Source organism: Rhinoraja longicauda, chromosome 26 (assembly GCF_053455715.1).
Source record: "Rhinoraja longicauda isolate Sanriku21f chromosome 26, sRhiLon1.1, whole genome shotgun sequence".
Lineage (NCBI taxonomy): Eukaryota > Metazoa > Chordata > Chondrichthyes > Rajiformes > Arhynchobatidae > Rhinoraja > Rhinoraja longicauda.
The window spans coordinates 19,651,415-19,673,615 of NC_135978.1; the positions used below are offsets into that span (position 1 = coordinate 19,651,415).

Sequence of the window (22,201 nt, forward strand, 5' to 3'; positions counted from 1 at the left end):
ATGAGGTCTGCTACATGATCTCACCAGGATGTGTGCAAAACAAAGCATTTCACTCTGTGCCCGGGTACACGTAACAATAGAGTGTCATTGAATTGAATCATTGACTGTGGGGAAAGAGGCTGGATGCTTATGGACAAAGTACTGCTCAACGTTACTCTCCACTGGTGTTTGGGTGGTGATGTAGAAGGGAATTTTGAACTCTACCCATCCCCTATATCTGACTTTACTTAACTACATTCTATCTTGGCCATTTTCCCATCATGCTCTCCAGTATGTGAGCTCTGGGGTCAACCTAGTCATCGTCCTTATAATTCTCAAAACTTGCCAACCACAGACGATAAGACCGAGATCAGTGCACGTACTCCACACACTGTACGTGCTTGCTCTGAGCTCTGGTTTGCTGCTGTGGAGAGGGATGATGTATCAGGACCAGGACAATGTAAGGACAGTGGAGCCGGGGACTACAATGACAGGATTTACGCCTATCACTGACAGGGATACATTGACTGGCATGCTTTGTCGCTGTGGTGAAATCCAATCACCCTTCCTCTTCCTTGTTTCCCCGCAGCATTTTCCTCACTGCCATCCTGGGCTTGCCCGAGGCCCTGATCCCCGTGCAGCTGCTCTGGGTGAACCTGGTGACAGACGGCTTGCCAGCCACAGCTCTGGGCTTCAACCCTCCCGACCTCGACATCATGAACAAGCCACCTCGCAATCCCAAGGAATCCCTCATTAGTGGCTGGCTCTTCTTCCGATACATGGCCATTGGAGGTAAGCAGGCAGAACACTTGCATGTCAACACTGAAGCCATACCCTGGTTAACCTCTTCCAAGATGGCGGCCAACCCAGGCGACAATTTGCGTGCTCGCCACAGAAGCAGATCTACAAACACTTATTGCAATCGCTCCTCACTTTCAAATCTCAGCGCACAGTAAATGGATTGATTGTAATCATGTATTGTCTTTCCGCTGGCTGGTGAGCACGCAACAAAAGCTTTTCACTGTATCTCGGTACACGTGACACTAAACTGAAACTGAACTGAACTGATTTATTCAGTTCCGGGACATGGGCACTGCTGGCAAGAGCATGATCTATTGCTTTCCCATTCCCATTTGCCCTTGAAACACCCCTGGCTCTCTGGTGAAGCTGCTCCCACTGTGCTGTTGGGCAGAGTTGCAGGATCCAGACCCAGTGACCGTAAAGGAACACAAATATACTTTGGAGTCATGGTGCTGGCTAGGAGGGGTATCTGTAGATACAATAAACCCTTACAGTAACGGACCACGGGGGATGAGAGGGGAGGATGGTGTCCGTTATTGCCGATTGTCCGCTACAACCGAGTGAGGGGGGGGGGGGGGTGGTAAAGTTCAACCCAAGTCCGGGAGGAATAAAACGCGGTCTAGGAGGGAGGGGGTTTAAACAAGGGAGGGGCCCGGCACTCACGATGCTTTCATGCTGCTCACTCTCTGCGCTACCCAAAACTGGAAGTACGTCACTTGGCGCCAGCTCGTTGGGTAACTGGCGGGGGGGGTCATCAACAGGAGCCTCAGTCCGTTATAACCACAATCCACTTTACAGCGGCCCGTCATTGCGAGCGTTTAATGTAGTGGTGTTCCCATGCACCTGATGTCCCGATCATCTCAAGGATGAATGCCCGGGGCCGGGCAAGTGGCTATATGTGTTCAGGAACGTATTGGTTTGGAATCAGAGGCCGCGAGAGCTAAGGGACCTGGCTTTTGTTTAGATTACATTATAGTCTCGTCGAATGATTCTGTTGTGACCAGTCGGTGGTTCTGACCAGCAAGGAAGGGGGGTCTCCAGATTGTCCCGATAAAGCTTTGCGTCGTCTGGACTTCTTGTGTTGGCAGGAAGTTGGAGTTTTTCCAGACATACAACAAAATCTTAGCCTACATCCAAGATCTAGGGCTGGGTGCCAAGGAGGTGTAAAGAGCCGAAACGGTTATAAAGGATTTTTTTACCAGAGAAGCCACTTATTTGTCTGTTCAGGGGAATTCAGAATTGGCCAGGATTTGGAAAGTGTTAAATTAGCACAAGAGTCAGAGTGGAAAGATTTTAATTTTTTTTTCCACAGCCTGCTGTGATCTGATCTGATACAGTGAAGGGAGGAGAGTCAGTTCTGGAAACTATCACTGGTGAACCATAGACACCTTTGGACAGGGTTTTAATTAAAATATCATAATCTCAGACATGGAACATGAAAGTGCTGGAGTAACTCAGCAGGTCAGGCAGCAACTCTGGACGACATAGATAGATGACGTTCTGGGTCAGAACTCTTCTTCAGACTGGTGATATTTTGGATCGGGACTCTTCTTCAGATGTCCCAACTCAATCCGTGCCCTCCAGAGCTGCTGCCTGACCTGCTGAGTAACTCCAGTATTTTGTGTTCTATTCAAGATTCCAGCATCTGCAGTTCCTCATGAGCACACGGCATCAGACGGGCCTTTCAAAGAGCTGGCACAGGCCAAAAGGGCTGAAGGGCCACAGTCCCTGCCTGTGTTTCTGATCCAAAATTGTGGCAGGATCGATCCGGACAAAGGGAGGACAGTTGGCAGAGGTGGCCGGGCTGGCGGGTGGTCAGAGGCCAAGGGTTACGCAGTCTTCTCCCCGCTGACAGACGACAGGAGTGGGGCGCTGTGGATATCCCATGCTTCGGCCTTGCTTACCCTGCTTGTTGGTCTCTTTCAGTTTACGTTGGCCTGGCGACCGTCGGAGCAGCCACCTGGTGGTTCCTGTACGATGAGAGTGGTCCACAGGTCACCTTCAACCAGCTGGTATGGAGCTTCAGCATCTCCCCTTCCAGAGGGTGGGGGGAGTGGGAGGGGATGGGTGGGCAAGAGGTTCAGTTCACTGATAGTCCATTTACAGCAAGTCCTTTGTAAAGGAAAGACAAAATGGTGGAGTCACCTCAGCAGGTCAGGCAGCATCCTTGGGGAACATGGACAGGTGACGTTTCGAGCCAGGACCCTTCTTCATACATTTCCTAAGTCCCTCGTGAAAGTGGGATAGCATAGAACTAGTGATGGATGGTTAGCATAGAACTAGTGTGAAAGGGTGATGGATGGTTGGGGTGGACTCAGTGGTCTGAAGGCTCTGTTTTCATGCTGGAACACGAAACTGAAAAACTAAACAATAGCTGCTGGCTTTACGGAGGTTGAAATCTCAATCATTACTTACTATTGGCTGCCTTTTAGAAAGTCTTAGCCATTGATTTTTTTTTACAGTATTCATTGCGTTGATCCACAGCCTTGGTCTAATTGAATCGAAACCAGACAAAAACAGATCGTTAAACTTTTTCTCTGATGCATTAGGGTAGCCCTCCTCTGCGTCTCAATGTGTAAATAAGAGTCAGTCGGTTTGAGCAAGCACTTCATTGTATACAGCTCTGCACTGACCTGCACTGTGACGCAGCGCTGCCTGGGGACTGTGTATCTCTCAGCGATGCGAGGCGGAGATAATTACTTTCACAAAGACTCCATTAATCAACTTGATCCAGCAGCGGCCGAGAAGGCAGCCAAACGCAACAGGTCACCAGCACAAGAACCCCGCCCGGGCTGTCACATCGAGGAGAGGGCCAGTGTGCACAACTCTCCGAGCTAATGCACTCTCTGTACTAAACATATCCAAACTCAGTGTAACACACTCACCACAACACAGGGCAATGTGTGTAACACACCCCAACACAGGGTAATGTCTGTTACACACTCACCCCAACACAGGGCAATGTGTGTGACACACTCACCATAACACAGGGCAATGTGTGTGACACACTCACCCCAACACAGGGCAATGTGTGTGACACACTCACCACAACACAGGGCAATGTGTGTAACACACTCACCCCAACACAGGGAAATGTGTGTAACACCCCAACACAGGGTAATGTCTGTTACACACTCACCCCAACACAGGGCAATGTGTGTAACACACCCCAACACAGGGTAATGTCTGTTACACACTCACCCCAACACAGGGCAATGTGTGTAACACCCCAACACAGGGTAATGTTTGTTACACACTCACCCCAACACAGGGCAATGTGTGTGACACACTCACCCCAACACAGGGCAATGTGTGTAACACACCCCAACACAGGGTAATGCATGTTACACACTCACCACAACACAGGGCAATGTGTGTAACACCCCAACACAGGGTAATGTTTGTTACACACTCACCCCAACACAGGGCAATGTGTGTGACACACTCACCACAACACAGGGCAATGTGTGTAACACACCCCAACACAGGGTAATGCATGTTACACACTCACCACAACACAGGGCAATGTGTGTAACACCCCAACACAGGGTAATGTCTGTTACACACTCACCCCAACACAGGGCAATGTGTGTGACACACTCACCACAACACAGGGCAATGTGTGTAACACACCCCAACACAGGGTAATGTCTGTTACACACTCACCCCAACACAGGGCAATGTGTGTGACACACTCACCACAACACAGGGCAATGTGTGTAACACACCCCAACACAGGGTAATGTCTGTTACACACTCACCCCAACACAGGGCAATGTGTGTGACACACTCACCATAACACAGGGCAATGTGTGTAACACACTCACCCCAACACAGGGCAATGTGTGTAACGCACTTCAACACAGGGCAATGTGTGTAACACACTCACCCCAACATAGGGCAATGTGTGTAACTCACCTCAACACAGGGCAATGTGCGTTACACACCCCAACACAGGGCAATGTGTGTAACACACTCACCCCAACACAGAGCAATGTGTGTTACACACCCCAACACAGGGCAATGTGTGTAACACACTCACCCCAACACAGGGCAATGTGTGTAACACACCCCAACACAGGACAATGTGTGTAACACACTTACCCACTTACACACATGGCAATGTGTGTAACACACCCCCTAAGTGCTTGCCAACCCCAACCCCAACCCTCACCAATTCTCCAACCACCCACCCGATCACTCTGAGCATTTTATCGCAGCTAACAAGTTTCCTGAACGGAAATGTCACCGATCAATTCCAAACATAGGGGCCAAGGAGCTGGGAATCGCGGAGCGGGTAGAGAGCACTGAGCCACCCCGGCAAGCGTGGCCGGGACTGGGGGCATGTCTGTGAACCAGATGCTCATTCCTGGTCCCGTGCTGGGGCTTCGAGCTGGAGGGCCGAGGGGCTGGTGTGCAACCAACCTCCCCTGCTCTCCAGCAGATGGAGAGGATCCACAGGGAGGAGCAAGGAAGCTCCAGTAAGAGCAAGCGCTCAACAGTGAAGCAGATCCTTTACGCCACCCTTACTGTGTAGGTTACTGAGCATAGATCGATCCGTGTCCCCAGGTTGCCACCCTGACAAAGGCTCTGTGGAAGGGTTTTGAGACATCACCTGGAGCTTTCGTACAGTCACTCATGTGCTGCAATTAATGAGACCCGCCCAGGAGGAGCTTGATTGAAAACCCTGCCCCCCCTCCCAATTGCCAACAATGTACTGGAACATCAGTTTTCGTCAAGGGGCAGTGGTGCAGAAAGTGGAGCCACTGCCTCACAGCGCCAGAGACCCGAGTCCAGTGCTGACCCCAATCCTGTTTGTGTGGATTTTGCATGTTCTCCCGGTAATCGCATGGATTTCTCCAGTTTCCACCCACATCCCAAATACGTGCCGAATAGTGGATAAACTGGCCAAAGTAAATTCACCCCAATATGCAGGGAGAGAGATAGAATCCGGGGTTCAGGGAACGGTGGCCAGAACATGAAGAGAATAAAAGAGGATTGGTGCCAATGGATGGTCGATGATCATCACAGACTCGGTGGGGGGAAGGGCCTTTTTCCAAGTTGTATTTGTAAAGCTAAGCACTGACTCTTGTTAATTTTATTTCACGTCAGAAAACTTCCACTGTATTACATTACTGGGTAATTATAAATGAAAAACTTTTAGGATAGCAAATTAGTCGCAAATTGCCTCAAGCTCCTATCAGCTTTGACCAATGTTTATGCTAAATTTTTTTTTTTATCAAAAAATACTTTATTCAAGTTATAAATATCATTTACAAAACATCATTTTTAAAACAAACCCATCCGACATTCCCGGAGGTTACATATTCAATACAGGCATTTACTTAGACCTTTACATACATTTACATACATATCCCTTATTTGGAGGGGCGTCTCTCTCCACCACACCCTGCCCCCCATGTCCAGCAGCGGAAGGACCCTAGACTGTGGTCCTCCCCCACAGGGCCTTGGCGTTGGCTGCACCGAGCTTCAGAGCGTCCCTCAGCACGTACTCCTGCAGTCTGCAGTGGGCCAGTCGGCAACATTCCTTGACGGACAGCTCGCTCCGCTGGGAGGTCAACAAGGATCGGGCAGACCAAAGGGCGTCTTTCACCGAGTTGATGACCTTCCAGCAGCACTCGATGTCAGTCTCGGAATGCGTCCCTGGGAACAGTCCGTAGAGCACAGAGTCCTCTGTGACGGAGCTGCTCGGAATGAATCGTGACAGGGACCCCTGCAGACCTCTCCAGACTCTCCTGGCAAATCCACACTCTTTGAAGAGGTGGGCCACCGTTTCCTCTCCGTAGCAGCCGTCCCGAGGGCAGCGTGCGCTGGTAGTGAGGTTCCGGCGGTGCAGGAAGGATCTGACTGGGAGGGCTCCCCTCACCGCCAGCCAAGCCAGGTCTTGGTGCTTGTTGGTGAGTACTGGCGATGAGGCATTTTGCCAGACAAGCTGGGCTGTCTGTTCTGGGAACCACGCCACAGGATCCATGGAGTCATTCCCCTGCAGTGCCTGCAGGACGTTCCGTGCTGACCACTGCCCGATGGACTTGTGGTCAAAGGTGTTGGTCCGGAAGAACCTGTCCACAAACGACAGATGGTTCGGCAATGTCCAGCTGACTGGCACATTGCGTGGCATCTGCGCCAGGCCCATCCTTCGCAACACCGGGGACAGGTAGAACCTCAGCAGGTAGTGGCATTTGGTGCCCCCGTGCCTTGGCTCTATGCTCCGCCTGATGCAGCCACACACGAAAGTGGCCATCAGAATGAGGGCGACGTTGGGCACGTCTTTACCCCCGTTGTCTGCCGACTTGTGCATTGTGGCTCGTCGCACCCGGTCCATCGGCGACCCCCAGACGAAACGGAAGACGGCCCGGGTGATCCCCGTGGCGTAGGAGGGAGGGACGGGCCACACTTGCGCCAAGTACAGCAGCCCCGAGAGCACCTCACACCTGATGACCAGGTTTTTCCCCGTGATGGAGAGGGAGCGCTGCTTCCACAGCTCCATCTTCTTCCCCACCCTGGCTATCCACTCCAGCCAATTTTTGTTACATGCCCCAGCCTTCCCGAACCAGATCCCCAGCACCTTCAGGAAGTCAGGCTTGATGGTGAAGGGGATGGAAGATCGGTCGGGCCAGTTGCCAAAGAGCATGGCTTCGCTCTTCCTGCGGTTTACCCTGGCCCCCGTGGCCAACTCAAACTGGTCGCAGACGCTGATCAGTCTGCGGACCGACCCTGGATCCGAGCAGAAGACGGCGACATCGTCCATGTACAGGGAGGCCTTGACCTGAGTGCCCCCACTGCCTGGCAGTGTCACTCCTCTTATGCTCGCATCCTTCCTGATGGATTCGGCAAAGGGTTCAATGCAACAGACGAACAAGACAGGGGAAAGACGGCAACCCTGCCTGACTCCAGACCTGACGGGGAAGCTGTCTGATTCCCACCCATTAATTTGGACTGCACTACAGATATCAGAGTAGAGCAGTTGTATCCACTTCCTGATTCCCTCCCCAAAGCCCATTTTGGAGAGCACGTCCCTCATGTACGTGTGCGATATCCTGTCGAAGGCCTTCTCCTGGTCCAAGCTGACCAGGCAGGCATCCACCCGTCTGTCCTGCACGTAGGCAATGGTATCTCTCAGCAGCACCAGGCTGTCTGAGATTTTCCTGCCAGGTACAGCACAGGTTTGGTCCGGGTGGATCACCTGCCCCAGAGCAGACTTGACCCGGTTGGCGATGGCCTTAGACAGGATCTTGTAGTCTACATTCAACAATGTGATGGGTCTCCAATTCCTTAAGTCATTCATCTCCCCCTTCTGCTTGTAGATCAGGGTGATGTTGCCCTTCCTCATAGAGTCTGACATGCTGCCTGCTAGAAGTATATCGTTGTACACTTCCAGCAGGTCCGGGCCCACCCAGTCCCACAGAGCCGAGTACAACTCTGCCGGTAAGCCATCGCCTCCGGGAGTTTTACTCGAGTCAAAGGAACGGATGGAGCCAGTCAGCTCCTCCAGGGTCAGTGGTTGGTCCAGACTCTCCCGCTTGCTGTCGTCCAAGACTTCCGTGATGGAGGACAGGAAGTTCTGGGAGGCGGTGCTGTCTGTGGTCTTTACATCGTACAGATCCTTATAAAAGGATCTGCAGATCTTGAGCATGTCTGTCTGCGAGGATGTTACCGAGCCGTCCTCCTCCCTAAGGCTTTTTTTTTTTTTATTTTTTTTTTTTATTTATTTATTTTTTTTATCAAAAAATACTTTATTCTAGTAATAAATATCATTTACAAAACATCATTTTTAAACAAACCCATCCGACATTTCCGGAGGTTACATATTCAATACAGGCATTTACTTAGACATTTACATACATTTACATACATATCCCTTATTTGGAGGGGCGTCTCTCTCCACCACACCCTGCCCCCCATGTCCAGCAGCGGAAGGACCCTAGACTGTGGTCCTCCCCCACAGGGCCTTGGCGTTGGCTGCACCGAGCTTCAGAGCGTCCCTCAGCACGTACTCCTGCAGTCTGCAGTGGGCCAGTCGGCAACATTCCTTGACGGACAGCTCGCTCCGCTGGGAGGTCAACAAGGATCGGGCAGACCAAAGAGCGTCTTTCACCGAGTTGATGACCTTCCAGCAGCACTCGATGTCAGTCTCGGAATGCGTCCCTGGGAACAGTCCGTAGAGCACAGAGTCCTCTGTGACGGAGCTGCTCGGAATGAATCGTGACAGGGACCCCTGCAGACCTCTCCAGACTCTCCTGGCAAATCCACACTCTTTGAAGAGGTGGGCCACCGTTTCCTCTCCGTAGCAGCCGTCCCGAGGGCAGCGTGCGCTGGTAGTGAGGTTCCGGCGGTGCAGGAAGGATCTGACTGGGAGGGCTCCCCTCACCGCCAGCCAAGCCAGGTCTTGGTGCTTGTTGGTGAGTACTGGCGATGAGGCATTTTGCCAGACAAGCTGGGCAGTCTGTTCTGGGAACCACGCCACAGGATCCATGGAGTCATTCCCCTGCAGTGCCTGCAGGACGTTCCGTGCTGACCACTGCCCGATGGACTTGTGGTCAAAGGTGTTGGTCCGGAAGAACCTGTCCACAAACGACAGATGGTTCGGCAATGTCCAGCTGACTGGCACATTGCGTGGCATCTGCGCCAGGCCCATCCTTCGCAACACCGGGGACAGGTAGAACCTCAGCAGGTAGTGGCATTTGGTGCCCACGTGCTTTGGCTCTATGCTCCGCCTGATGCAGCCACACACGAAAGTGGCCATCAGAATGAGGGCGACGTTGGGCACGTCTTTACCCCCGTTGTCTGCCGACTTGTGCATTGTGGCTCGTCGCACCCGGTCCATCGCCGACCCCCAGATGAAACGGAAGACGGCCCGGGTGATCCCCGTGGCGTAGGAGGGAGGGACGGGCCACACTTGCGCCAAGTACAGCAGCCCCGAGAGCACCTCACACCTGATGACCAGGTTTTTCCCCGTGATGGAGAGGGAGCGCTGCTTCCACAGCTCCAGCTTCTTCCCCACCTTGGCTATCCGCTCCAGCCAATTTTTGTTACATGCCCCAGCCTTCCCGAACCAGATCCCCAGCACCTTCAGGAAGTCAGGCTTGATGGTGAAGGGGATGGAAGATCGGTCGGGCCAGTTGCCAAAGAGCATGGCCTCGCTCTTCCTGCGGTTTACCCTGGCCAACGTGGCCAACTCAAACTGGTCGCAGACGCTGATCAGTCTGCGGACCGACCCTGGATCCGAGCAGAAGACGGCGACATCGTCCATGTACAGGGAGGCCTTGACCTGAGTGCCCCCACTGCCTGGCAGTGTCACTCCTCTTATGCTCGCATCCTTCCTGATGGATTCGGCAAAGGGTTCAATGCAACAGACGAACAAGACAGGGGAAAGAGGGCAACCCTGCCTGACTCCAGACCTGACGGGGAAGCTGTCTGATTCCCACCCATTAATTTGGACTGCACTACAGATATCAGAGTAGAGCAGTTGTATCCACTTCCTGATTCCCTCCCCAAAGCCCATTTTGGAGAGCACGTCCCTCATGTACGTGTGCGATATCCTGTCGAAGGCCTTCTCCTGGTCCAAGCTGACCAGGCAGGCATCCACCCGTCTGTCCTGCACGTAGGCAATGGTATCTCTCAGCAGCACCAGGCTGTCTGAGATTTTCCTGCCAGGTACAGCACAGGTTTGGTCCGGGTGGATCACCTGTCCCAGAGCAGACTTGACCCGGTTGGCGATGGCCTTAGACAGGATCTTGTAGTCTACATTCAACAATGTGATGGGTCTCCAATTCCTTAAGTCATTCATCTCCCCCTTCTGCTTGTAGATCAGGGTGATGTTGCCCTTCCTCATAGAGTCTGACATGCTGCCTGCTAGGAGTATATCGTTGTACACTTCCAGCAGGTCCGGGCCCACCCAGTCCCACAGAGCCGAGTACAACTCTGCCGGTAAGCCATCGCCTCCGGGAGTTTTACTCGAGTCAAAGGAACGGATGGAGCCAGTCAGCTCCTCCAGGGTCAGTGGTTGGTCCAGACTCTCCCGCTTGCTGTCGTCCAAGACTTCCGTGATGGAGGACAGGAAGTTCTGGGAGGCGGTGCTGTCTGTGGTCTTTACATCGTACAGATCCTTATAAAAGGATCTGCAGATCTTGAGCATGTCTGTCTGCGAGGATGTTACCGAGCCGTCCTCCTCCCTATGGCTTTTGATCACAGAGCTCCCCCTGTGAACCTTATGGAAGAAGTAACGTGAGCACGTCTCATCCTGCTCAACATGGCGGACCCTGGACCGGAAGATGATCTTGGAGGATTCAGAGGTAAAGAGCCGAGCTTGCCGGCCCTTCAACTCTCTCAGTTCCTCCCTCACATCCACCCCTCTCCTCTGCAGAAGGAGTAGCTGCTGCAAATCTGTCTGGAGTTGACACAGTTCCCTCTTACCCTGTCTTGCTCTCTGAACACCTTTGGAGACGAAGAACTTCTTGATGTTCTCCTTTGTTGCCTCCCACCAGAGTGTCTGGGAGTCAAAGAGGGGCCTCACAGTTCTCCAACATGCGTAGTCCCTCTTTAGCTCCTTAACGTTCTCCGGGGTCAACAGCTCCACGTTTAGCTTCCACGTCCCTCTGCCCGCCTTCCGGTCCTCCTGTAGGTGACAGGTGGCCTGAAGGAGGCAGTGGTCTTTTGATCACAGAGCTCCTGTTTCCGTGCTGTGTGGCTCTACGACAGACTCAAGGCTGTGGAGTGAGTCTTGGCCCAACACCGTCTGAGCCAGGGTGAGGGCAGTAGAAACTGTTGGTGTAGACACAGAACATAAGGGATACTGTTAGAGTAGAGTGATGTGGGGAAATGTGTGGTGAGATTGCGTGTAGTCTCTCAGTCAGTTCACCTGCCTCTCTCTTCCCTCCATTCCCCCAGCGACACTTCATGCAGTGCACCCCAGACCACCCTCTTTACGAGGACGTTGAGTGTTCCGTCTTTGCGTCCCGCTTCCCGACAACCATGGCACTGTCCGTCCTGGTGACCATCGAGATGTGCAACGCTTTGAACAGGTGAGTGCAGCCAAGAGTTGGCAAGTACAAAGATACTAGAGGAACAAGATGGACCACTCCGTTGAAATTGCCTATACTGAAGTGTAGCATGCAAAGGAGCGTAACGTCCGCCATTTTAGTAAGCAAACCCCACCGTTCACTATGCCTCTCGCAGTGTAATCAGTGTTTTGGGGGAACAGTACGTGTGATGATACCATTAAAATGCAGAATATATCTCATCTATCAATTCACAGATTGTTGTTATTTTTCTTTTTAAATGTTTGCAGGTTTCTGCCTACTAAAATGGCGCCATGACATACTACGGTTTTTTAGGGTCGAGTTGTCTATCTTGTTCCTCTAGTGTCTTTGCTGTTGCCCAGTTCCACCACCACCTGAGCCATGGCAAGGGAGTGGGCCTGGTGAGGGAGGGGTGGGGGTTAGTAGGGTGTGGAGGGGTGAGGGGTGATGGTGTGGGGAAGCCAACTCACAGGCACAGGCCGCACACACGGTCCATGACACAGCTCACTGGCAAGCACCTCCTGCCCGGAGTACCGCAGCGGCACGGAGTGGTGGAGGACATTGACACATCATCTGGCCAGGCAACTCCAACCCAGTGCCGTTGCCAGGATAGTGTGGTTTATTATTGTCACGTGTACCGAGGTACAGTGAAAAACCTTTTGTTGCGTGCCATCTAGTCTATGTGATTACAATCAAGCCGTCCACAGAGTACACATACAGGATAAAGGGTAGACCGTTTAGTACAAGATAAAGCTTTTCACTGTACCTCAGCACACGTGACAATTAACTGAACTAAAGTCCAGTAAAGTCTGAGTAAAGCTGGTTTGAAGGTCTTCAATAGGGTAGATGAAAGGTCAGGACTGCTCTCTAGTTGGTGAGAGGATGGTTCAGTTGCCTGATAACATCTGGGAAGAAACTGTCCCTGAATCTGGAGGTGTGCGTTTCCAAATTTCTGTACCTCTTGTTTGATGAGACGGACCTGAAGAGAGAGTGACTGGGCTGAGACTCATCCTTGATTATGCTTGTGGCCTTGTCGAGGTAGCGTGAAGTGTAGATGGAGTCAATGGAAGGGAGATTGGTTTGCGTGATGGTCTGGGCTGTGTCCGTAACTCTGCAAAAACATGCCTTTATGGCTTAACATTTTTTTTTTTAATTTCGACTTGAAGAGTACATGATGGCACCTTAAACGTGGTGACCCTTGTATAATGAGAGGGCAGTCTACAATCCTACACTTAGTATGATTGTGCCTAAAGAATAGTAGGATTGTCACTGCAAGGTACACAATGAAAGAATTTCACTGTACTTAGGTACACGTGACAATAAAGATTCGAACCATTGAAGATAGACACAAAAAGCTGGAGTAACCCAGCGGGACAGGCAGCATCTCTGGAGAGAAGGTACGGGTGTCGCCTCGAGTCGAGACCCTTCCTCAGACTCTAATTGAGTTCATTCTACGTCGATATGCAGTGGAGAGGGAGAGACACAGGGAAGGGTATACCGCAGTTTATAACATCCTCTTTGGTCCAAGGACAATGCATCAGTTCAGGAGCTTCATTCCTGCAGAATGGGGCCCAAAGAGATTCTGAGTGTGTCATTTATTTCACTGTCTGAAGGACCTCATTCACTTTGCAAGTGAATAGTTTATCCAGAATCCCTCGTTAAAACCACAAAGTATATTATTGGTGGTCATTTTGTCCACCGATTTTGACATCTTATAAATATTTAGCGTCTGGTGTAGGTTTCAGCCCATCGGTGTGGTGGCCGTGAAAGGCACCCATTGCCGGCTAGCTTTGCCCTGTTCCAGAGTGTGCAGGGAGCTGGGGCTGAGGGAGAGGAGGGTGAGGGTCCTGGCACAGCACCCGCAGTCACACCCAGGGATTCAACGCTTCCATACCAGAGGCAACGACACTCCCCCTTCCTGCCAAGACAACCCTGGCCCCAAGTCTGAAGAAGGGTCTCGACCCAAAACGTCACCCATTCCTTCTCTCCAGAGATGCTGCCTGACCTGCTGAGTTACTCCAGCATTTTGTGTCCACCTTCGATTTAAACCAGCATCTGCAGTTTTCTTTCCTACACACCTGGCCCCTCCTCACAGGCCCACCCCTGCCATACACAGCAGTAGCCCCAGCTCAGTGAGTACATCCCTCCCCCCCCCTCCTTACTGCCCCCTCACCCCCCTCCTCACTGCCCCCCCCCCCACCTCACTGGGCCCCTCCCACCTCACTGGGAACCGACACCCCCTTCCTCCTCACTGCCATCCTCCCCCCCTCCTCTGGGCCCCACCCTCCTCACTGGGAACACCACCCCCCTCCTCCTCACTGCCATCCTCCTCTGGGCCCCACCCTCCTCACTAGGCCCCTCACTCCTACAGGGCCCCACCCCATCACTGAGCCTCTCCCCCATCATCAGACCCTCTTCCTCAATGGGCCCCTCCCTGTGCCCCTCCCCCTCACTTGGCTTCCCACTCACTCTGCCCCTCCCCACTGGGCCCCTCCCTCCCCACTGGGCCCCTCCCTCCCCACTGGGCCCCTCCCTCCCCACTGGGTCCCTCCCTCCCCACTGGGTCCCTCCCTCCCCACTGGGCCCCTCTCTCCCCACTGGGCCCCTCCCTCCCCACTGGGCCCCTCCCTCCCCACTGGGCCCCTCCCTCCCCACTGGGCCCCTCCCTCCCCACTGTGTCCCTCCCTCCCCACTGGGCCCCTCCCTCCCCACTGGGCCCCTCCCTCCCCACTGGGCCCCTCCCTCCCCACTGGGCCCCTCTCTCCCCACTGGGCCCCTCCCTCCCCACTGGGCCCCTCCCTCCCCACTGGGCCCCTCCCCTGGGTCCATCTCTCATCACCAAGCCCCTCCCCCATCATTGGACCACCCCCCCCCCCTCACTGGACCCCTCATCCATCGCTGGAGCCTTCCCCGCACTGTGCAGACCCTCCCCATCACTAATTTACCCCAGCCCCCACCCTACTTCCCACAGCAGCCGCTACCCATGGGTGGGTGGTTGGAGGACGGGTGGGTGGGTGAGAAGCATTACCCCAGTCACATAATGAGCAGTCTGTTGTACCTAGAGCAGCAGTGACAACCCTGGGCTGTAGATCTATCTGGATCAGTTTCAAAATAAAATTATGGCTTCAATGTGTTTCCTTTGACCCGTTTAACTCTCGGCCCTGCTTGCCGTGTGTTTAGTTTGTCAGAGAACCAGTCCCTGTTGAGGATGCCACCCTGGCTGAACCTTTGGCTTCTGGGGACGATCTGCATATCCATGTCTCTGCACTTCCTGATCCTCTACGTGGAGCCACTCCCTGTGAGTATGAATGTTAACTTGATGACCCTGCCCGCACAGTGCGGGCTGATTCACTCCTGAGCGATGGACATGAACCCCACGATCCCTCCACCTCAATGCTGTTAAGGGTCTGAACTGTATACTTTCCCCTTACATTCGCCCTCCCAAAGTGCCGCACGTCATACTTGCTCGGATTTAACTCCATCTGCCATTTCTCAGCCCGTTTCTATCGCTGGTCAATATCCCACTGTTTACTTTGACAGCCTTGAATATCCATGGACATTCTTTGGATAGCCTTGGACACCCTTTGAATAGCTTCACCGCTTGCAACCACCACCAATTTTGGTGTTGTCTGCAAACATATTAACGAAACCATCTGTATTTACGTTCAAGTAATTTATATACGTCACAAACAACGGACATCCCAGCACAGATCCCTGCATATACCACTGGTCACAGACCACCAGTACCCTCTTTATTCCATGGGTAAGCCAGTTCTGATCCAAACTAATAAGTCACCATGGATCTCATACATCTTAATCTTCTGGATCAGCCTACCACGAGGAACTTTATCCACTGCCTTACTAAAATCCATGCGTACAACATCCTTTGCCCTATCCTCATCACCGCCTCAAAAACCCAACCAATTTAGGAAGTCACGACCTGCCGCCACCAAATCCATGCTGACTGTCCCTCTTCCCCATTCTTATTCAATTGCAAGTAAATCCTATCCTGAAGAATCCTCTCCAATAGTATCCTATCCCTAACGCTGATGTGAGGCTCCCTGGCCAATGGTTTAATGCATTATCTCTAATTCCCTTCTTAAACAGAGAAACTGAGTTCTGATGAAGCACATTCTTGATCCAGTTAATGATCATGATGAGTCTTATTTCAAAGTCATAAATTACTCTGCTGTTTTCCAATTTCCATTGATAATTAATGAATGATCTCGACCCGAAACACATTTTGTGACTATCTTCCTGCTAAGTCCTGCCCCAATGGGTACAGACTGTGTAATCTTTCTGTTGTATCGTCACTTACAAAATGACTTGATGGTATAGCTTCTCCCCCCCTCCCCCCCTCCCCCCCCCCCCTCCCCCCCCCCCCCCCCCCCCCCCCCCCGCCAGCTGAGTTACTCCAGCACTTTGTGTCTACTGTGTGTAGCAGCAGCTGCGGTTCCTTTTTACACAATGTGTTCCTGTGATGAATTCAGTGCCTAAATTAACGCGATTTCTCCCCTCTTTGTTTCCTTGCAGCTGGTCTTCCAAGTGACTGCGCTGAACTGGCATCAGTGGATGGTGGTGCTGAAGATCTCACTGCCCGTCATCTTAGTGGACGAGGCACTCAAATTTATGTCCCGCAACTACATAGAGGGTAAAGACCCTGCTGCAGTCTGTCCGAGCAATAGTTGGCTTCCGGCATATCTTGGGGACATTTCCTGGCTCTTCGTCTTAGTCTCGGCGCCTCTAATCTGCTGGCTTTACTGTCTGCTTTAACCTCCATGGACTGCTGCAATGCTGACCAGAAGGAACTGGTTTCTTGATACCAGCTTGCTTTTATTTCTTGTGGGACTTGGTTACACTCTATGTCTGTCCTAAAAGGATGCCTTGGGTCCTATTCAATGTGTTTCTGTTTATGTGGCAGCATGTTGTCAGAAGGGGAGGACATTCATGGTGAGTTCCAGGCCCAGGATTAGCTGTGGAGCTTAGTCTAATGCTCTTCCACAGTTGTGTTTACTGCTGGTTTGTTGAGTGCATTCATTTATTCATGGAGTTACACAACAGCTCATTGCAATTGGTCAAGGCAATTCCTCCCTGTTCCTCAATTATACTCGAAGCATCCAGTAATTAGCTAATTGGAGGGAATAGCATTGCCAGTGTTTCTAGAAGCAAAACAAAATGCTTGAAGCTCCAAGAGGCTTGGAATTAGACGATGAACCATTTGATCAAACACTGATCTCTGGTGCTTTAAGATCCACCCCAAAACACCCGAAAGGATCGTGAGGGGCAGGAATACACCAGGCTGAGTCTTTAATGGCACCCGGGCAAAATTAGCCGATCTCCAAACAATATCTTTTGCTGCATGACATCAGAAGTTCTTTGAAGCTCCTTCAAGCTCTGAAGGTTCATTTTTAAATGGCACCAGCAATAAAACTGCAACCTGTCTTTTTCACGGCTCATGGAGTACTTTGAGAATGCTGACATGTTGCCAGTGAAAGATTAGTCAGTGCCAGAGCCCTCGTTGTTTGGGACCCAGTCGTCACTAATCTGACGTTGCTGTGTACACTGAGCAACACCTCAGTACACAGACCAGTCCAGAGCAGCTCACGATGGGACAAACATAGTGTTCTGTGATGGAGTCCAGCCTCTGAGACTTTGCTCACAAATCTCCTGCTAATCCTACACAAGTCGGGGAATGGACACCATGTCCCACCAAACAACACTCTCGTCAATCATTAGGGCAGTGTAGCTGGTAGAACTGCTTCCTCGAGACCCAGGTTCGAGCCTGACCTCGGGAGTTTGCACGTTCTCCATGTGAACGCGTGGGTTTCTTCCGGATACTCCGGTTTCCTCCCACATCCCAAAGATATGCGAGTTTGTAGGTTAATTGGCCTCTGTAAAATTATCCCTAATGTATAGGAGTGGACACAAAAGTGGGACAACATAGAACTAGTGTGATCGGGTGATTGATGGTTGACGTGGACTTGGTGGGATGAAGGGCCTCTTTCCATGCTGTATCTTTCAATTCAATTCAATCAAACCGCTCTCGGCCCTCGGGTTACAAATCCTGGGGGGGGGGCTCCCGTTGATGTGTGGTGGAGGGACGTGGGAATGGAACTCATTCATTGCCTGTCCTGAGATGAATCCTTGCTCCTCCATGTGGCCCGTGTCTCTGGACTGGCTTGAGCACTGAATTGCTCATCACTGGGGTTGGCAGAGATCTCAGCCCAAGGGCAGCGCCAGGCGTAGAGATTGCCAGCGTGGGACTGAGGATCCTCTGCAAGGTGGAGGGTCCATGAAGTCGACACCAACTGCACTGGGTAGTTTATCCACGAGGTAACCACAAGGGGCAGGGTCAGCTGGTGACCGAGGTGGGGTCTCGGACCCTGCAGGGAACCGCGTGGAGCCTTTGTGACTGTCCAGTGACTGCTTAAATGCATCTTTCTGTCTGTGCAGTTGATGCAGGTGGCTCCAGGTAAAATAGGATATTGACCCAGAAAACTCTGCTGCTTACACCTTGTCAGCTCCTGTCCATTACAGTTCCAGGTTTGACCTCTCCCCCCACGGAGCTCAGTTCTTGCTCCTTTAGAGGAGCAACATGGGCTATCACCACCAGTCATTGTGACCCTGGACCTTCCAACACCTGGCCTGGCCCATGATCTAGGAAGGTGCGTGGGTGGGTCCTTCCTGATTAATTCCCTTCCACTTCTGAAACCAACTGGGTGGACCAGCCCACACCACACAGCTGACAAAAGCTCCCTTTATTCAAACTATTGAAGCTCACCGCTATTCTGATCAAACTGCCTCACAGTAATGTTTAACCTGCTCCGCTCCAGCTGATAATAATTGGTACAACGATTGTGTACTGTCCCAAGTAAACAGACCTAACAAGATTATTGAACGACCCCATTCATTGGCTCTGGGCACTGCAGGCAAAGCCAATCTTTAATACCATCCCTGGTTGCCCTGGATAAGGTGGGGTTGAGCCATCACCTTGAACCTTCATGTGGTGAAGGAGCTATCCACAGTCCTAGTGAAGAGGGAGTTGCAGGATTTAGACCCAACGAATACAAAGGACCAACGATGTATTTCCCAATCAGGATGGCATGCAGCTTGGAGGAAAAGTTAGTTGACCTTAAAATCTAGGGGACACGGGGAGGGGGGCCATTAATGTTCACGCCCAGGGGGAGCTCAGCTCGGTGTCGAGACGGTATGCCGAGAGAGTCGGTAAGTGGTGGACGTGGGGCCGCGCTGCCATTATGGGCGCCGCGAGAGCTGGGTGCATTGTGAGTGGGTGGCCGAGTGTTAGTGCAGGTTGCAGGTGCGCTGTTGGGAGTGTCCCAGGTAGTTGAAGCCGAGCTGTAAAGATCCAGAATGACCTAGCAACACCGGCCACTGAGCGTGAGGATGCAGTGTCAGAAGAAACATATCTGTGAACTTCAGACGTGGCCCGTCTGACACAGTCAGGAGTTGGCAGGCACTGTGGAGAATCCCTGAGTGCGGGTTGTGAAAGGCATGATGAACTATTCAGTGGTTCCTTAACGCCCCCCCCCCCCCCCGTCTCCAGTGACTGAGTTTGCTTCGAGGGTGAAAGTCCTATGTTTACAGGGAGTTTGTCGGGATGGAAACCAGTGCTGTGTTATTGATGTCTGAATTGGAGAAGCACTCATTGTAATTTTATTACTGATGACATTAACAAATGATGACATAATCCCAAAGGAGACTGTGAAGCTGTATTAACCAGCCGTGCAGCTGTATTAACCAGCCGTGCAGCTGTATTAACCAGCCGTGCAGCTGTTGTTTAATGCAGATTATTACTTTTTAAACAAAGACTGTAAAATGAAGGGGAGGTACCGAGTCCATTTGGTGGACTGAAGAGCCAGGATGTGTGAGCACTGATTTGAGATGATGTAAGTACGGCCTCTGTGTGTCTGAGGGCAGGTTGGGTTCTGTCCTAGTGTACTGCCTGGTTAGCACTGTGCTGTTCTGGGTACAAGTTGTATTAAACACAGAGCCTGTACTTGCTGCACTTTACGTGGCGGTCCAAGCTCTCTCAGATGTTCCCAAGAATCTCCACTAGAAAGTTGCTACCACTGCAACACGCGTCCACATTCCAAAATCGCTGATTTTTTATGGACAAATCGATCATTTTGATCAGATTATCTACTTCCTTCCACCTTTTATACTCGCGTAACCTTTCATCGGGCAGTTTCCTGCTGGGCAGGACAGGTTCGGAAGTTAATTCTTACAAAGTGGAGGACCAGTTTACAAGTTTTAGGAGCGGAATTAGGCCACTCGGCTCATCGAGTCTACTCCGCCATTCAATCATGGCTGATCTATCTTTCTGTCTCAACCCCCATTCTCCTGCCTTCGCCCCATAGCCCCTGATACCCTTCCTAATCAAGAATCTGCCAATTTCCGCCATAAAAATATCCTTTAATATCCTAAAAATACGCCTTATCTGTCTTTGTGAAGGGGTTCACCTTGTGGGCATCATCCTTCCATTAGGTACATCTGCCCTTCAAACCGGTGTTGACAGAGGCCGAGCGAGGCCTCCAAAGCATGGAGCTAATGGTACCCATGAAGTGGAGATGGCACTGTGCTTGACATTAGCACCGTGTCAGGGCAAGGAGGGAGACAGGGTCTCCTTGATTATTTGCAATGGGCCGTCGGCGGAGATGGGAATAGTGACCCCCCCCATGGTGAGGAAGTGACGAGGGAGTCCCAGTTTGCATGAAGATGATTGTGAGTTATCACAGTTTGCTATTTCCCTTTGGTCACACATAAACCACAGCTGTATCTCGGGAAACCTGTCACGCAGTGTGCCAGGGGTCAGATCCAACATTGCCGATATTCACCTCTTGCCGAAATTTCCTCTTGGAAATTCAGGTGCAAAGTGTTGCTCTTCCCCGGCGCTGTGCAATGAAAAATTGGGTTTTTCCGACGAGAAACCCAAGTCAACCATTTTCCGGCCCTTCCCAGTCACTTAGAGTCATAGAGTCTTACAGCTGGAAACAGGCCCTTCGGCCCAACTTTCCCACATCGGCCAACATGTCCCGTCGTCTACACCGGTCCCATCTGCCTGTGTTTGGCCCATATTCCCCTAAACCTGTCCTATCCTTGTACCTATCTAAATGTTGCTTAAACATTGCGATAGTACCTGCCTCAACTACCTCCTCTGGCAGCTCGGTCCATACACCCACCACTCTGTGTGTCAAAAAGTTACTCCTTAGATTCCTATTAAATCTTCCCCCCTTCACCTTAAACCTACGTCCTCTGGTTCTCGATTATTTGGAAAACTTGACCCTGATGCTTACCGCCACTATCTGCCCTCCCGTTGACATTCCCCCCCCCCCCCTGGGCCCTGTTGCACTGTCCATCCAGCCTGTGCTCCGCGCAGAGCGTTCCCGTGGAACCTGGAACTGCTTGTGCCCGGATTTTCACGGTTGTTAAGCCAACAGGAACATCTACCAGGCACCTACAGCACCCACCTCACAATGGACCACAGGATTGTGGTTAGGCAGTTCCCAAAAGCTTCAGTCTGAGGAAGGGTCTCGACCCAAAATGTCACCCATTCCTTCTCCCCAGAGATGCTTTCTGCCCCACCCCAGCTTTTTGTGTCTATCTTCCCAAAGGCAGTGTCAGGACAATTGTTTTTAAGCATCCCGCACTGGTGTCCCCTTACCAGGTTGGCCCAACTCGCTTCGAAAAAAACTTGGGTTCCATTGGCATGTGGAGTTCCCCGGTCCGTGACAGAGACTCAGGAAAGCCCGAGGGCATTCTGATGCTCGAAATCCCCCTCACAGTGGAGACTTATCCCCAACTCTGAGAGGTGGCAGCCTGCATCCCTCACAGAGCCCAGTGATCCCTGTCCTGAGGATTTAGAGTAGGGGTGTTATCTACCCCCGTGGGAGGAGGAGACGGCTGCCCTAGGAGAAGAGAGGAGGGTCACTGTTACACATTGTCGTGTCGCTCAACAAATCAGCTTGGCTGAGGTTCTTGTGATCATCTGTGGCCTGGACCATCATGTCTTACTCAAACTCAGAAAAATGTGTGGTATTTTTGGAGCGTGTAAGATATTCTGTGCATCGTTTTTTAGCACAGTGAGGATATGACACATCTCCCCTGTGAATGTCGAGCATGGTTTAATATAAGGCTAAGCCTAGAAGCATGTCATGATCTGACCTTTGTTCCAAATTATAATTGTATTCAGCTTCCGCTACAAGTCGGGAGTTGTATTCCCACCTCCACTTTTCCCCTGATCTTACACTCTCTCTCTCTCTCTCTCTCCCCCCCCTCTCTCTCTCTCTCTCTCTCTCTCTCTCTCTCTCTCTCTCTCTCTCTCTCTCTCTCTCCTCTCTCTCTCTCTCTCTCTCTCTCCTCTC

General features: G+C 51.7%; 1 protein-coding gene across 2 annotated transcripts in view; it reads left to right on the forward strand.

Moving 5' to 3' along the window:
• Nucleotides 1-22,201, forward strand: part of atp2a3 (ATPase sarcoplasmic/endoplasmic reticulum Ca2+ transporting 3) — a 164,050-nt gene that overhangs the window by 123,050 nt on the left and 18,799 nt on the right. Inside the window, exons 16-20 of one of the 2 annotated variants that reach the window (XM_078422743.1) lie at nucleotides 569-771; nucleotides 2,707-2,792; nucleotides 11,689-11,822; nucleotides 15,000-15,117; nucleotides 16,353-16,470. In XM_078422743.1, the coding sequence (XP_078278869.1) occupies nucleotides 569-771; nucleotides 2,707-2,792; nucleotides 11,689-11,822; nucleotides 15,000-15,117; nucleotides 16,353-16,470 (659 nt within the window). Of the gene's footprint in view, nucleotides 1-568; nucleotides 772-2,706; nucleotides 2,793-11,688; nucleotides 11,823-14,999; nucleotides 15,118-16,352; nucleotides 22,126-22,201 lie in introns of those variants that run through there. The other variant, XM_078422742.1, reaches the window with a different exon arrangement.